The sequence below is a fragment of the Sarcophilus harrisii genome, chromosome 3, assembly GCF_902635505.1.
Source record: "Sarcophilus harrisii chromosome 3, mSarHar1.11, whole genome shotgun sequence".
NCBI classification, from domain to species: domain Eukaryota; kingdom Metazoa; phylum Chordata; class Mammalia; order Dasyuromorphia; family Dasyuridae; genus Sarcophilus; species Sarcophilus harrisii.
Genome location: NC_045428.1, coordinates 147,410,510 through 147,423,753, shown reverse-complemented (window position 1 = coordinate 147,423,753; position 13,244 = coordinate 147,410,510). Strand labels below are relative to the sequence as shown.

The 13,244-nt window shown below is 34.9% G+C and overlaps 1 protein-coding gene across 22 annotated transcripts in view; it reads left to right on the top strand.

Annotated features, from left to right (window-relative positions):
* The window catches only part of DOCK9 (dedicator of cytokinesis 9), a 335,360-nt gene that overhangs the window by 81,895 nt on the left and 240,221 nt on the right, over nt 1–13,244 (top strand). For 3 of the 22 annotated variants that reach the window (XM_031958612.1, XM_031958609.1, XM_031958603.1), the window contains exon 1: nt 10,852–11,013. The exons of 6 other annotated variants lie outside the window; for them this stretch is intronic. In XM_031958612.1, coding sequence (XP_031814472.1) covers nt 10,852–11,013 — 162 coding nt within the window. Of the gene's footprint in view, nt 1–10,183; nt 11,014–13,244 lie in introns of those variants that run through there. 13 more of the 22 variants (XM_031958590.1, XM_031958592.1, XM_031958596.1 and 10 more) reach the window with 11 other exon arrangements.

Sequence of the window (13,244 nt, the reverse complement as noted above, 5' to 3'; positions counted from 1 at the left end):
TTATGTTCCAAATTTTTTCCCTTCCTCCTTTCTTTTCCCCAAGACAGCAAGCACTATTATATAGGTTAAATATGTGCAGTTCTTCTAAACATTTTCATATTTGTCTTGCTGTGCAAGAAAAATCAGATCAAAAGAGATCTATAAACTATAAGAAAAAACCCAAGACAATCAAAAAAAGACAAAAATACTATGCTTTGATCCACATTCAGTCTCTAGAGTTCTCGCTCTAGATGCAGATGGCATTTTCCACACAAAGGAATTGCCTTTAGTAACCTCATTCTTGAAAAGAGCCACATCTATCACAGTTGATCATCACATAATCTTGTTTCTGTGTACAATGTTCTCTTGCTTCTGCTAACTTCACTTATCATTAGTTCATGTAAGACTAAGAAGAGTACTTTGTCAATTCTAAAATACCATGGTGATGAACTATTCTTAACATTGTTGGAATATTGAGTAAATTCTGAAAAAGGTAATGAAAATGGGGACAGTACACTGATTATTTTAGTATATTCTAATTTTTGGCAATGATAAGTTTAAACCTGCCAAGTTTTCATGCAGTATTTTCTTGGGCCCCTCACCACCAGAACTTTCTGATTATGATTAGTTTAAACAATAAGTTGAGAAAGAGACAAAGAAGGAGGGACCAGGAAACATTTTTTTCCAAATTATTTTCCTTGAGAGCTGGAAATCCTTGAGAAAATTGTTGTGCTATTGTTACTTTTCTAACATTATATTGAAAATTAGATATGTGCAGGAAATACTTTTGTTAATTTTTTTTCTGTACGAAAATAGCTTTAATTTCTTCACTTTTGTTTCAAGGTTTACTCAAGAGTATTCCTTTCACCAATGACAATAAGGTGGTGCACTGGTTAGAGTGTTGAATCAGGAAGATTTATCTTCCTGAGTTCAAATCTGACCTCAGACACTAGCTGTATCTCAACACTATTTGCCTCAGTTTTCTCATTTGTAAAATGAACTAGAGAAGGAATTGGCAAACCACTTTGGTTTCTTTGCCAAGAAAATATCAACTGGGGTCACAGAGCTGGATGCAACTGAAACGAATGGACAACAATTCCATTCACCAGGCCCAGCAATTAGGTGTTCTGTGAGCATGTTCAGAAATGGTTCTTGGCCAAATTCATTTGGGAAACTCTGATTTAGGATTATGGAAATGACCCCTAGCTAGTTATTTACTTGAACATTTTTCTTGTCTGTTTTCTGGTTGTTATTAAACTGAATCTGGATCTGATCCAGTAAGATTTTTTAAAAATAAATAAGAAAAACCTATTTTATCTCCTTCTTACCTTCTACCAAAATAAGAAAAATAAAATTATTATAATAAGCAAGCATAGTCAAAACTAATGTTCACATCCAATAAGATTTTTAAGTTGAAGTGATAGTGTTAGGGAATGACAATGGAATTCCAAATCTCAAGCAAATCTTTTATTTTTTAATTTCAGAATTTTAAAAGATGTAAATGCTAGAGAGACATAGTGGTATAATGGACAAAAGTGCTAAACTTGCAGTGAAGAAGAAATTTAATCAATTAATCATTAAACATTTAGATACCATGCTAAGCTCTAGAGATACAAAAGGAGGTAAAAGACAGTCCCTGCCCTCAAGAAGCCTACAATTGGAAATGCAACATATTTTCTAGCTTTGAGAACCTCAGGAAAGTCATTTAACCACTTTAAATCTTACTTTCCTTCCATGTACAATAGGTATAATACTGCCACTTACCTTAAAGAGTTGATGTAAAGATCAAATGAGATAATATAGACAAAAGAGTTTTGAGAATTTTAAAGTATCATGTGAATACCAGTCATTTTTATTATTATTATCATCATACAGTCCTCTTCTCCCTAGTGAATTATTTCTTCATCATCTTCCATAATAAATATTTCTATAATGACTATTTATTTATAAAATCTTCCATGGAAATCCTCCTCCCATTTTTTTTCCTTCATGGATTTGAGACAGATCTCTGTTCTCAAAGGCTGTAAGCCAGTTGAGTTCAGCTTTTGGCAGGTCCCACTAAACCAGAAACAAATACTTTGAGTGCTACCCTGATTGTGGTCTGTATGTCTTTTATCTAAGGACTGTCACTGGTATAACGACAGCAACTTTCACCTTGTTGGTAGAATGAAAACTCAAAGAAATAAGATCACATATCCTTAAAATATATGGAATGCTCTCTGGAAGATCATTACTTGGCCCTACAGTACATTTTCCCTAAAAATTGCTGTCTCAAATCCATCATATGTTACAAATGAGGGAGATGGCTTAGATTCATTATAATTAGAAAAAAATTCTCCACTGTTTCTCTTTTTTTCCTCCATTCTTAATATATCTTTGAAATAGATTGTCAGTGTCCAAGTAAAAACTTTGCTACTGGTGGAAAAAAAATCTGCAAGACAAGTTTTCTTGAATGGACAGCTCTAACCACAGACCTCAAACCTACATTACCTAATATAACACATGATTCAGAGTTATTGGCTTGACAAAAGATTTCCCATAAACATCTAGGAAATTTAAAGCAGAGTAACTCTAGCTCTAGACCTTTATGGAAAAGTAATTTTTTTTTTTTTTTTTTTTTTTTTTTTTTTACCATTTCCTTGTTTTCTCTTTGCCATATATGAAGTCAGTAGACACTTGAGGGAATTGAAATGAAGAAAAAAATAGACATTTTGCTTGTGATGATACTTTAACTCTGAACTATGTCAAGAAACATTGACAGTATTTGAAGTGCAAAATATCTACTTATGTCATGGCTTTCTTTGTTAGCATCCCACATCGCTTGACTTACCACATCCCCTTAAAGCTTTAAAGAACATATGATAGAAAGAACATTCTTTTAAGTCATATTATGTTCGAGTCATAGTACATTCTAGGTCAAACAGTTCAATAGTTATTAACTTTAGGCTGTATTTGAGACCTAGTTTTATGTAATTTCTTCACATTAGCCTTTGAGATGAAAAAAATCAAATGTTAGATAAATGAGTGGTTTGAGCCTCCTGAAAGGGGGTGCCTATTTTTTATAAGCAAAACATAATTTAAAAAATAATTTATATTCTGTAAGTTAATCGCATTGATTGCTTGTGCTCTCACATGCTGTGTATAGTCTTTTGATAATCAGCTTTCATTCAGTATATATTTTAAAATCATTGCAAATGCAGAAACTCAAATTTTATTTTTGAAAATAATTTTCTTTTATTGTTTGTGCCTTCAGGAAGTGTATAATCTTTTAGAATATTGTTTATTTTTTCTCTTTTAAAATTTCTCATATTTTTATGGATGCCTTTGGTTTTTATGTCACATTTGTTTCTGAGTATATCTTTCTTCTGTCTCCTGCCCAGCAAACTTCCCTCACAGGAAATAACAAAATAGAGTAAAAAATAGCAGTATAGCAAATTAATTGACACATCCTTGAAATCTGAAAGTATATGTACAATATTTATCCAGAAGCCATTCCTCTATAGTGGAGGGAGGGAGATATAATTTATCACCTCTTTTTTGGAATCAACTCTAATTACAGTGTTCAGGTTTTTTTTTTTTTTTTTTTTAAACTCATCAACATTGTAATCACTGTGTATATTGTCCTCCTGATTCAATGTACTTTTACTCTGTCAATTCATTTGTCTTCCCATGGTTTTTTGAATTTTTTGTATTCATTAATTTCCTCTAATATAGTAATAATATTCCATAATATTTTTCTACTCCCAATTGTTCCATATCTCCGTTAATGGGCACTGATTTTGTTGTTATTTCTTTGCTATGTCAAAATTGCTGCTATTAATATTTTTGGTGTCTTTGGAATCTTTCTTATTATTATTGACCTTAAGGGTAAATATGCCTGGCAGTGGGATCTCTGTGTCAAAACATATAGACATTTTAATCACTTAAAAACAAATCATAGTCCTTGATTGTCTACTTGAATGGTTGAAGAAGTTCACAGCTTCACCAATAGTTTGTTATTGTGTTATCTAAAGGAGAGATTCTTAATCAGGTTGGGGGTAGAGAGGGTGATAGCTGTAAATTTTTTTTTAATATTTTCATAACTATTTGATATGTTTTCTTTCATTTGTAGCACTATATATTCTATTTTATCTGCTTAAAAATATTATTCTAAGAAGAGGTCCAGAGATTTCAACAGACTACTAACGGGGTCTGTGAAATGAAAGGTTAAGAATCTGTGTTTAAGGAATTTATGATATTGCTAGATATAATGCTTCTATGTCTGAAGCAATAATAAGAAAGTGATGCTAAAAAAGATAATACACTTAAGAAGTGTTATTTTTAGATTTAGAATCTCAGTGTTAATCTGAAATACATTATTTGTATTTTAACAATTCTGCTTTTTCTTTTTTTTTTTTTATTGTGGCATTTATCTGCTAGCAGAATCCCTGAAAAGCCTAATAGCATTATGTTTATAATTTGACATTGAGATACTCATTATTAAATGAGTATGTTTTCATATGCCCTGTGTAAAAATTGAAATTTCTTTAAAAAGTATGGTGGAAATAAAAAGTCAATATGTAATTTGATTTTGTTTTGCTACTATAAAATTTGCTTTGATTCTTTTTTCTTCATTTAATCCTTTGATTAAAACTAGGCTCTTGGTTCTCTTAATAGTCACCTAATTTTATTTTTGGGACAACTATCCAGCTAGTTTCAATTCAACAAATTTATTTACTAAGTGCCTACTGGGTATTGCAATTCAATTTGACTGGTCTTAGTTAAATGACAAAGCAACTAGGCAGCATCATAGTGCACAGAGTGCTGGACCTGGAAACCAGAGGACAGAAAGATTTATCTTCCAGAATTCAAATCTTGTCTCAAACAATTACTAGCCATGTGACCTTGGACAAGTCACCTGCTTGCCTCAGTTTCCTCTTCTGTAAAATGATCTGGAGAAAGAAATGGCAAACCACACCAGTATCATTGCCAAGAAAACCCCAAATGGGTTCACAAAGAGTGAAATACAACTGAAAAAATGACTGAATAACAAAACTATGTTCCAGGTACTATGCTTAATGCTTTTATAATTATATCATTTGATATTCACATAGTCCCTTATCTTAAGGAGCTTATGACCCAGTAGGAGGAATGACATGTACACCAATAAATAGAATGTAATAAGTGCTTTAAGGCAGGAACATTCAAAATACTATGGGAGCATAGAGGAGAGACAGATTATATTTCATTTTTGAGAGATTGGAGAACACTCCAGGGTCATGATGCCTTTTACATGAACCTTAAAATACTCATGGTATTTCAATAAGTAGAGAGTAGTGAAAGGACATTGCAGGTAGAGGAGAAGATAGTAGCAAAGACACAAAAGCAGGAAGACAATTGACCAGGAAGAAGAAAGCAATCTTTTGGTTTGCCTGGAGTATGGACCTGTCAAGGGAGAATTGAGGGAGACAGAATAAAGAGGTAGTTTGGAGCCAGATTGCAGAGGTTTTTGAATTCTGCATTAAGGAATTGGTTTTTATCTTGCAGTCGCTTAAGGTTTTTTGAGCCACAAAGTGCTTTAGAAAATTAATTTGTCAGTGGTGTGTAGGATACAAAAGGAAAGAACATGATTCAAGAATATTACTCAAGAGACTATTGCAGCAGTCCTGGCATGAAATGATAAAGACCTGGATTAGAGTGATGACAATAGGGATTGGAAAAGAAGAGATGGATGCAAAAAAGTACATGAAAGAATAATCAGTCTGGATTTTGAGGGTGGCAGTGTGTAACAACACTAAAACCTTAAGGCTGAGAGCATAGCAGAATGGTGGTATCACTAATGGAAATGTAGAAGTCTTTGGGGTGAGAGAAAGATGATCTTAGTTTTAATTATGATGGTTTTTAAGAATAAACAATTATTAGAGAATGAGATCAGAATTGGAGAAATAGATTTAGGGGTTTTCTGTGTGGAGGTGAAAGCTGAGGGTATAGGAGTAAGTGAGATGTGCTAAGTAGAGATATGTAGTACATATTTGTACAGGTAATCATTTAATGTTTAATTAAGTATAGTTCTCACCTGATAGGAAAGAACTGAGTATACTTTGGAGATCTGGTTTGTTGGTTTCTTTCCCTTCCCATAGGCAGTGTAGTATCTCACCTTTTCCAGAGGATATCTGCCAGCTAGCTTCTCTTATAACCACTCAGTCTCAAAATGTCCTGTGGTTTTATTCATACAATTAAAGACACAGAATGGACTCACCTTAAGCTTATAGTCTGACACCTTGCCCTTCAGTTGGCTGGTCTTCCTGGCAAGGACCAATTTTGTATTTGTGATTATAGCAAAGCTTCTTAAACTAGAGGTTGTGACCCTATATAGGGTCAGCTAAGTGTGGGATTTGAAAAATTGTGATTTATCATCAATAAATGTTTGATTTGTATACCTATTTTATATTCCTGTATACCTGAGGTCATGTACAAATTTTGTAGAACAGAGAATAAATTTAAGAAGCACTGATTTATAGTACTACTTAGTATTAGGGTCCACTAAGGAGGTATTCTATTATTCATTCTTCTGTTTTGATGTTTTGTATCATATAGTTCTTTCACCACCTTTTAGTGCCTCCAGTCTGTTTAAATCTTTTGGGTGTTTTAAACCTCAGTGCCATAGTCTTATCCCTTCATACAGGGATTTCTTCAGATACCTATGGGACTGCTGCTTTGTTTTTTCAAACTCAATTACATCTCTGTTTTCTACTATGAGTTGGCTCCTGGTGAATCCATAACTATTTATCTCCTCCTTCCTCCAGTGCCTGGGCAGTGTGCTACCTTTCTGTGTCAGCACAGTGCACTGAATTATTTGGAATTTGGAGAGTAATCTCCACTCTGTTTTCTTTCTCCCATCTTCCTCTGGGATTTCTAGCCAGGTTGTATAAATCACTCCAGGAAGTTTCTTGGAGATCTTCCAGAGAGTGAAGGGAGTGTTTAAGATTCTTATAACTCAGGGAGAGCAATACTTTTTTTCATAAGAAATTCATATTAACTTTATTTCTAGACTATTCAGTATACGTATGAAGTAAAAGCAAAAGTCAAGGCCAAATATAGATTTTATATTGTTTATTTAAGTATTTCATTAACTTATGTGGTTAAATCATTTTCTTGACCTTCTTTTATCACTTTATTTTTATGTCAGTGCCTCTGAAAACTAGCAATTTGTAAATTTTTAATCACAAAAAAGGAAAAAAATTAAAAAGTTTTGGTATTTGATGAATCTACAGTTTCCTCTTGTTGAGAAAGATGATGGATACATATAGAATGTAATGTTTTGCACATAATGGATTTTGTTAGGTTGGAAAATTCTGAGAAAATTGTAAAAAAAAAACACTTTATTTCAGTGTTCCTAGGAAATTGGTATCCTTTTTCCTTTTTGATGCTTGTGAAATCTTTATATTCTTCTCTCTTTGCTTTCTCAATAGAGCTAATTGAATTCAGATTTTAGATTTTCTTTAAAAAAATCCAGTAGTATTTCTCCAGTTGTATATTTATTAAACACCTACAAAATTTCATGACTTTTCCCTTCTGCCACTGCTAGCTGCTTCTTTTTATTCATTTCGTTCATTCATTATTCAATAAATATTTACTGAATTACTTTTTATGTTCAAAGCACTACATTAGGCACCACAGGGGATGCAAAGATGAATAAGATATAACCTTCATTTTCAAGGAATTTACAATCTAGTAGGAAAGGGTAAGACAAGTATACAAATAACTCCATGTAATACAAGGCAGAATGTGGTAGGACCATAAATGACCCATTGTATAAAATGCACAGTGTCCAAAGGAGGAGAAGATCATGTATGCTTGGGTGGATCAGAAGGTACTATTTGAATCAATCTTTGAAGGATAGATAATATTTTCACAGCTGGAGATTTTTATAGTCATTAAAAACCTGTTTCTAAGGGTCATCTGGCTTATATGGCTCTCAATTCTGAATCTGAGCTATATGTAGTGATGGTATATAAAGCTAAGGTGGCCCCGGAGTATTTTGCTTTTCTTTCTTCTAAGTATCAGTTGAACCCCTGAATTTCCTGATGTTCCAGCTTGGGTATAAACTGAAACCTTATAGCTCTGCTAAAACAGTCACCTTCATGATAAAAAGATGTAGTCATTCATTCTCTGAATTTCGTTATGTATGTACTAGCATTGTCATTATTGAGATCTTGTTATTGTTAAAGATTCTTTGAATAAGAATGTGCAAGAGAGAAAAGAAGTTTTATTTTACTGTTTTGGGGTGATGGGTGGAAGTGGGAAGGGGGTTTAATGCCAAGGGCTAAACTAGTCATTTAAAACTGGCCATGAAAATCTTGGGATCCTTGGGATATTCTTTGAAGATTTTGTGGTATTACTATCCATCACTTTTCATTATCAGCTTATCTAGTGTTTACTTAGAGGATCTCCATTTTCAACAGCATGAGCATGGTCTCTACTCATAAAGATCTTGACCCTAAGGTGTGGGGGAGAGAGAGGAATGATGCAAATCTATCCTTTTCTAGCATGAATTTCCTTCTTCAAAACAAAATATTTTACTTTCCTGATCATCCCAATTGCTAGTGCCTTCCCCACCCCATAAATTGACTTGTATTTAATACTTTGCATATATGTTGTACATTTAAATATGTATGTAGGTTGTATTTCTTCTATAGACTGTAAGCACTAAGAAGACAGGGAGAGAAAGTTTCTTCTCATTTTTATTTCTGTATCTTCAGCATAATATGTGGCATATTTTTAATTAATTGTTTCAGTTATGTCAATTTGCTGTGATCCCATTTGGGATTTTCTTGGCAAAGATATGGGATTTGCCATTTCCTTCTTCAGCTCATTTTACAGATGAGGAAATTGACGCAAACTGGGTTAAATGTCTTACCCAAAGTCACACTGCTAGTAAGTATCTGAGGCCAAATTTGAACTCGGGTCTTACTGATTCCAGGCCCTGTGCCATCTAACTTCTCTGCTTGGTGTGTAGTAAGCACCAATAAGTGCTTGCTTATTGATTTGTGACTTTTCATGTGATCATAAATATCTATGGGTTAGGGAAGATTAAAATGACAGAAAACTATGAATTCAGTGTTTGTAAGTGAATTTATATTTTATTATATGTTTCTTGTCACATGTACAGTTCTATAAACTGAAAAATACAAGGTAATGCTTACATTTCGAGACATATTACTGTGTATAGAAAAAATGATTATTGATTGATTAACACATGGATGCACCCATTGTAATAACACATTCTGGCCCCCCAGTAGTCCATGGCTCACAGCCTGTGACACACTGCACTAATAATCTGTTGAGGGATTTGTTTGTAGCCAAATCCTTTTATCACTTGGTGGCAACCTTCTGGTGATGAGCATCTCCAGATGCAGCTGGTTCTCAAACAACAGATAACACCAATTTTGGTCAGGCCTGTTCAACTTAGCATTCTCTGGCTTGCTAGGGTGTGCCTGAACTTTCTGCTAGTTTAGAACTTAGTATTGATAGCCATCTTATGACAAAGCATCAGAGCAGGACTTCAGTGATGATCCTAAATCACTATAATTCATCAGCTGCAACCAGTGATGTGACAACAATGTATATTATAGCTTGAAGATGAAAACCATCTGTTGCTCTGTGTATCAAGGAACGATTTCAGAACAGATCTTGGAAGAGCAAGAATATAGGGAGGAGTTGGATGGTGGGGGAAATGGGAGGGTGTCTCTCCCATATGTTTATCTTGGGCTTCATTTGTCAGCTTTGCATTTTAAAGAAGTGAGATCTGTTGTGAAGTATTCAGCATGGCTGATAGATTTATAGTGAAGTACAGTTTCATTAGTCATTTAGAAAACCCAACCAGGTAATGTCCAGGTCACTGAATTAATTCTTTGGTGAAGGAAGAGTACTAGTGTGTTGAATCCACAGAAAAGACTAACCACAAGAACCAGGGAACTTCACTGTGTTTAAATTTTCATCCTGAGCTCCTCTTTCAGAAAGTGGCTGTTAAGATGGGCTAGAGAATCATTCAGCCATATTTTGCACTGTTTAGTCATCAGAGGGGAGAGAACCATTTTTAGTGGATGAAAACTTATTCACCATTCCCTTCCTGCAAAAGGGAGTTGTGAAGGGAGTCTAGATTGACGTGGCAATCTTATGTTCCCTTGTGACTTGCTGTCAGCAAGCTGTTTTCCCAGACAGGCAAAAGGTTGCTCAAAGTGGGCTTCTGTGTGTGTTTCCATAGCAGCAGTCATGTAATGATTTTCTTATTTTAGGGATTTTTTTGACTTCTTTATAGCTTTATAATGCAGCATTAAACAACAAATAGCATATTTAGGTCAAGGAAAGAAAATGTTTGTTAATAGGAGTGCCAGGCTAAGCATTCTGGGAGGGTGATTTTCTTGCAGCCGATGAAGATTCTTTGTGGTTCACAGCAGCAGTTTGCAGCAGGGTATCTCTCTGATACTATCCTTTCATTTTGGATGGGCTTTGAGACTTAAAAATTCAAGCCATCAGCATCCTAGCCATTTTTGGCAATCACGTGTCATTGCCACCTAAGAACAAATAAGAAAAAAAAAGGATTCCAATTAAAAGCCTCTTTTTGGAGGAGGAGTAGACTTTAAGGGTTTCCATACAGATGAGGTGTGTCATCTTGATATTCTACGGCTCCTCCTGTTTCACACTCTAAGGCTGGATTTTTTGTCAGTCTCTCCTTGGACGGAAGAGGATTTAGTACAGCAGCTGATGCCTTCCTTCTGTTCAGATTTTGGTGAAGATGGTACAGTGGGAGCTTATTCCTAAGGAATCCAGGAAGAGCCTTATGGAGATGGAGCAAGCAGTGATAAGAATGTGAATTTTGACAGGTTTGGGATGGGTTGCACTACTAGTGTGATTCTGTTTAAAGGCATCCGCACAGTTTTTGAAAGAAACTGTGCTTATATGTGCAAACAGCAAGGAGAGAATAATGCCCTTGAATATCCAGCTCACAGTTGGACAAAGGAAGATTCAGGATTGTTCATCTACTCCTCTCTGGTAAATGGTCAATTGCTTCATTAGCACATAGTCTAATAAATAAATAAAGTGATCTTTATGCCTGCAGTTAAATGTTTATTTAAAAGTATAGATATGCATGCAGGATTTATAAATATGGCTTTTGGGGGCCATAAGTTTAGACCATGTAGCACATAGTGTTACACATTGGTGTATATCAGAATGATGCATTTTAGCCAAACAGAAGTGCATGTATGAAAAAAAAGTGCATGTATGGACAGAAGTGCTATTTCTATCTCCCTTAGTACAGAAATTAATATGAGTGGCTACTACAAGGATTTATAGACTGCATATAACTTCTTCCTAAAATGGTTCTTGAAAAAACTCTACAAAAATTCATTTGTTTTATTTAGTGTGATTCGTGGATAGCCCTTAAAATAGAAGTAGTGACTGACAGTGGTACTCTGAATTATTTAATCCTTCTACATTTAAACCTTTTTACTTCACTGAATTTTTTTTTCTCTCACTTCTTAATAGCATGTGGCCAAGGTTCACTTTCTAGGGGAGAGCTGTCCAAAGGGAGAATAGGAGCTAACTCTTTTGGAAGCCAGGAAAATATGCATAGTGCTTCCATTTTTAAAAAAGTCTATTTGTATCGTTTATGTCTGAGGGGTTCGAATGGTTTGATGATTGCTGGGTTTGAGGTGGGACTCACATTCTCTTCGCCTTTTCCAGTGTATTTAATCTAGCCTTAGGTAGCTGAGAGGGAAAAATCACGTCTGGGGTGTGTCTCCTCTTGCTTTCTCACTTGGAGAATGCACCTAGGAAGGTTCCCATCAAGTGCCTTCCTTCTTTTTTTGGCATTTTTCGTCTTCATTTTACTGTCTGTCATCTGTGTTTAATTGTCAGTTTGTATGGGAGGCTACTAAATGTGAACTAACAAATGTGAAAATATTTGGGGGTACCCAAGTCTCAATTCTGAGTCACTAAGTACAGGCTTATATCTATAAAAGTAAGTAAATAAAAAGTAAAGTATTTAGGTTATCAGTGTGGGCATTGAGTCCTAGAAAGGCAGTTTTAATATGTTACATGTACTTCTAGAACTTATTTTGTATCAGGCTTGCCTAAAGAGAAAGATTCATTTGGTGTTGGGGAGTTTCTTTGTGTAACTCCTTAAAATTCTGTGAAAAAGCAAACTCCCACTCTAGTAATGGCTAGATCATCTTAGAGAACAATATATGGAGGCATCAAACCTAAGAGGAAAGATACTGAGTGATTAATATTTTAAGCTCTGTGTAATGTATTTCACAAGACAGTTAAGGATATCTTGTATTAAAGCTATAATGGTTTGAGAAAAATGACCTTCTGTCCCTGAAACTCTTTTAACATGATCTTGAGGGGAGCCTTGCTGTCAATCCACTAGGAAGTCATCTTTCTATATCATCATAATTGTAATCCTTCAAACATGGAGCATGTTTCCTGGGAATGTCAAAGTACATGCTTCCATCTTAGTATTACATTCGCCCTCCTGCTATCAAAGCCATTTGATAGACTTCAATATTAAAATTTTTTCCCTGAGGCATAGAAATGTTAGGATGTGGCAGGTGAGTGAGAGAATAATAACCAATTAAACAGCTTTATTAGAGGGCTAGAAGTATTTTTACTAAAGACCCTTCTCCTGCCTTGAATCTACTTGTTCCTTAGCCATAAATCTCATTGTCACATGTAGCAAAGAAGAGATGATACTGTTGCATGATGCAAAGGTTAACATTGTGTCCAGGATGCTGGAAGGCTGGAATGGGTGGGAAGCACAAAACCTTGGAGTCATTTGGATTTTTCTGAGGTCAGAAAGATAACATGAATGTGGAATTCAGTTGAACTTTGCATGAGTTTGAGATTAGAAGTGTGCTGTCTGTGTCTGGAGGAAGAATCTCTCCTCAGTGGTCCTGTCGAAAGGAGCAAACCACCTTATAGTCGGAAGGCAAAATTGAGGTTGACCCAGCAGTTGTGAGCTAACTTTGAATTTGAGGATTTGCTGGTTGGTCCACTGCGAAGGATCCTTTTACATAGGTGAGTGGGTCAGATTTTCTTTTCTTTTGTAGCCCTAGATCTTGTTCTTCTATAATATAACAAGTTGCATTTCTTTATTTGGAATTCATTAACTGTATAAACTTTCCTCTGAAAACAGAATAATAGTCAACCTTTAGGCACAGTAAGCTTTGACCTATTTGGTTGGCAAGAGGGAGCTTTACACTTTCTCCTCCTTTGAGTTT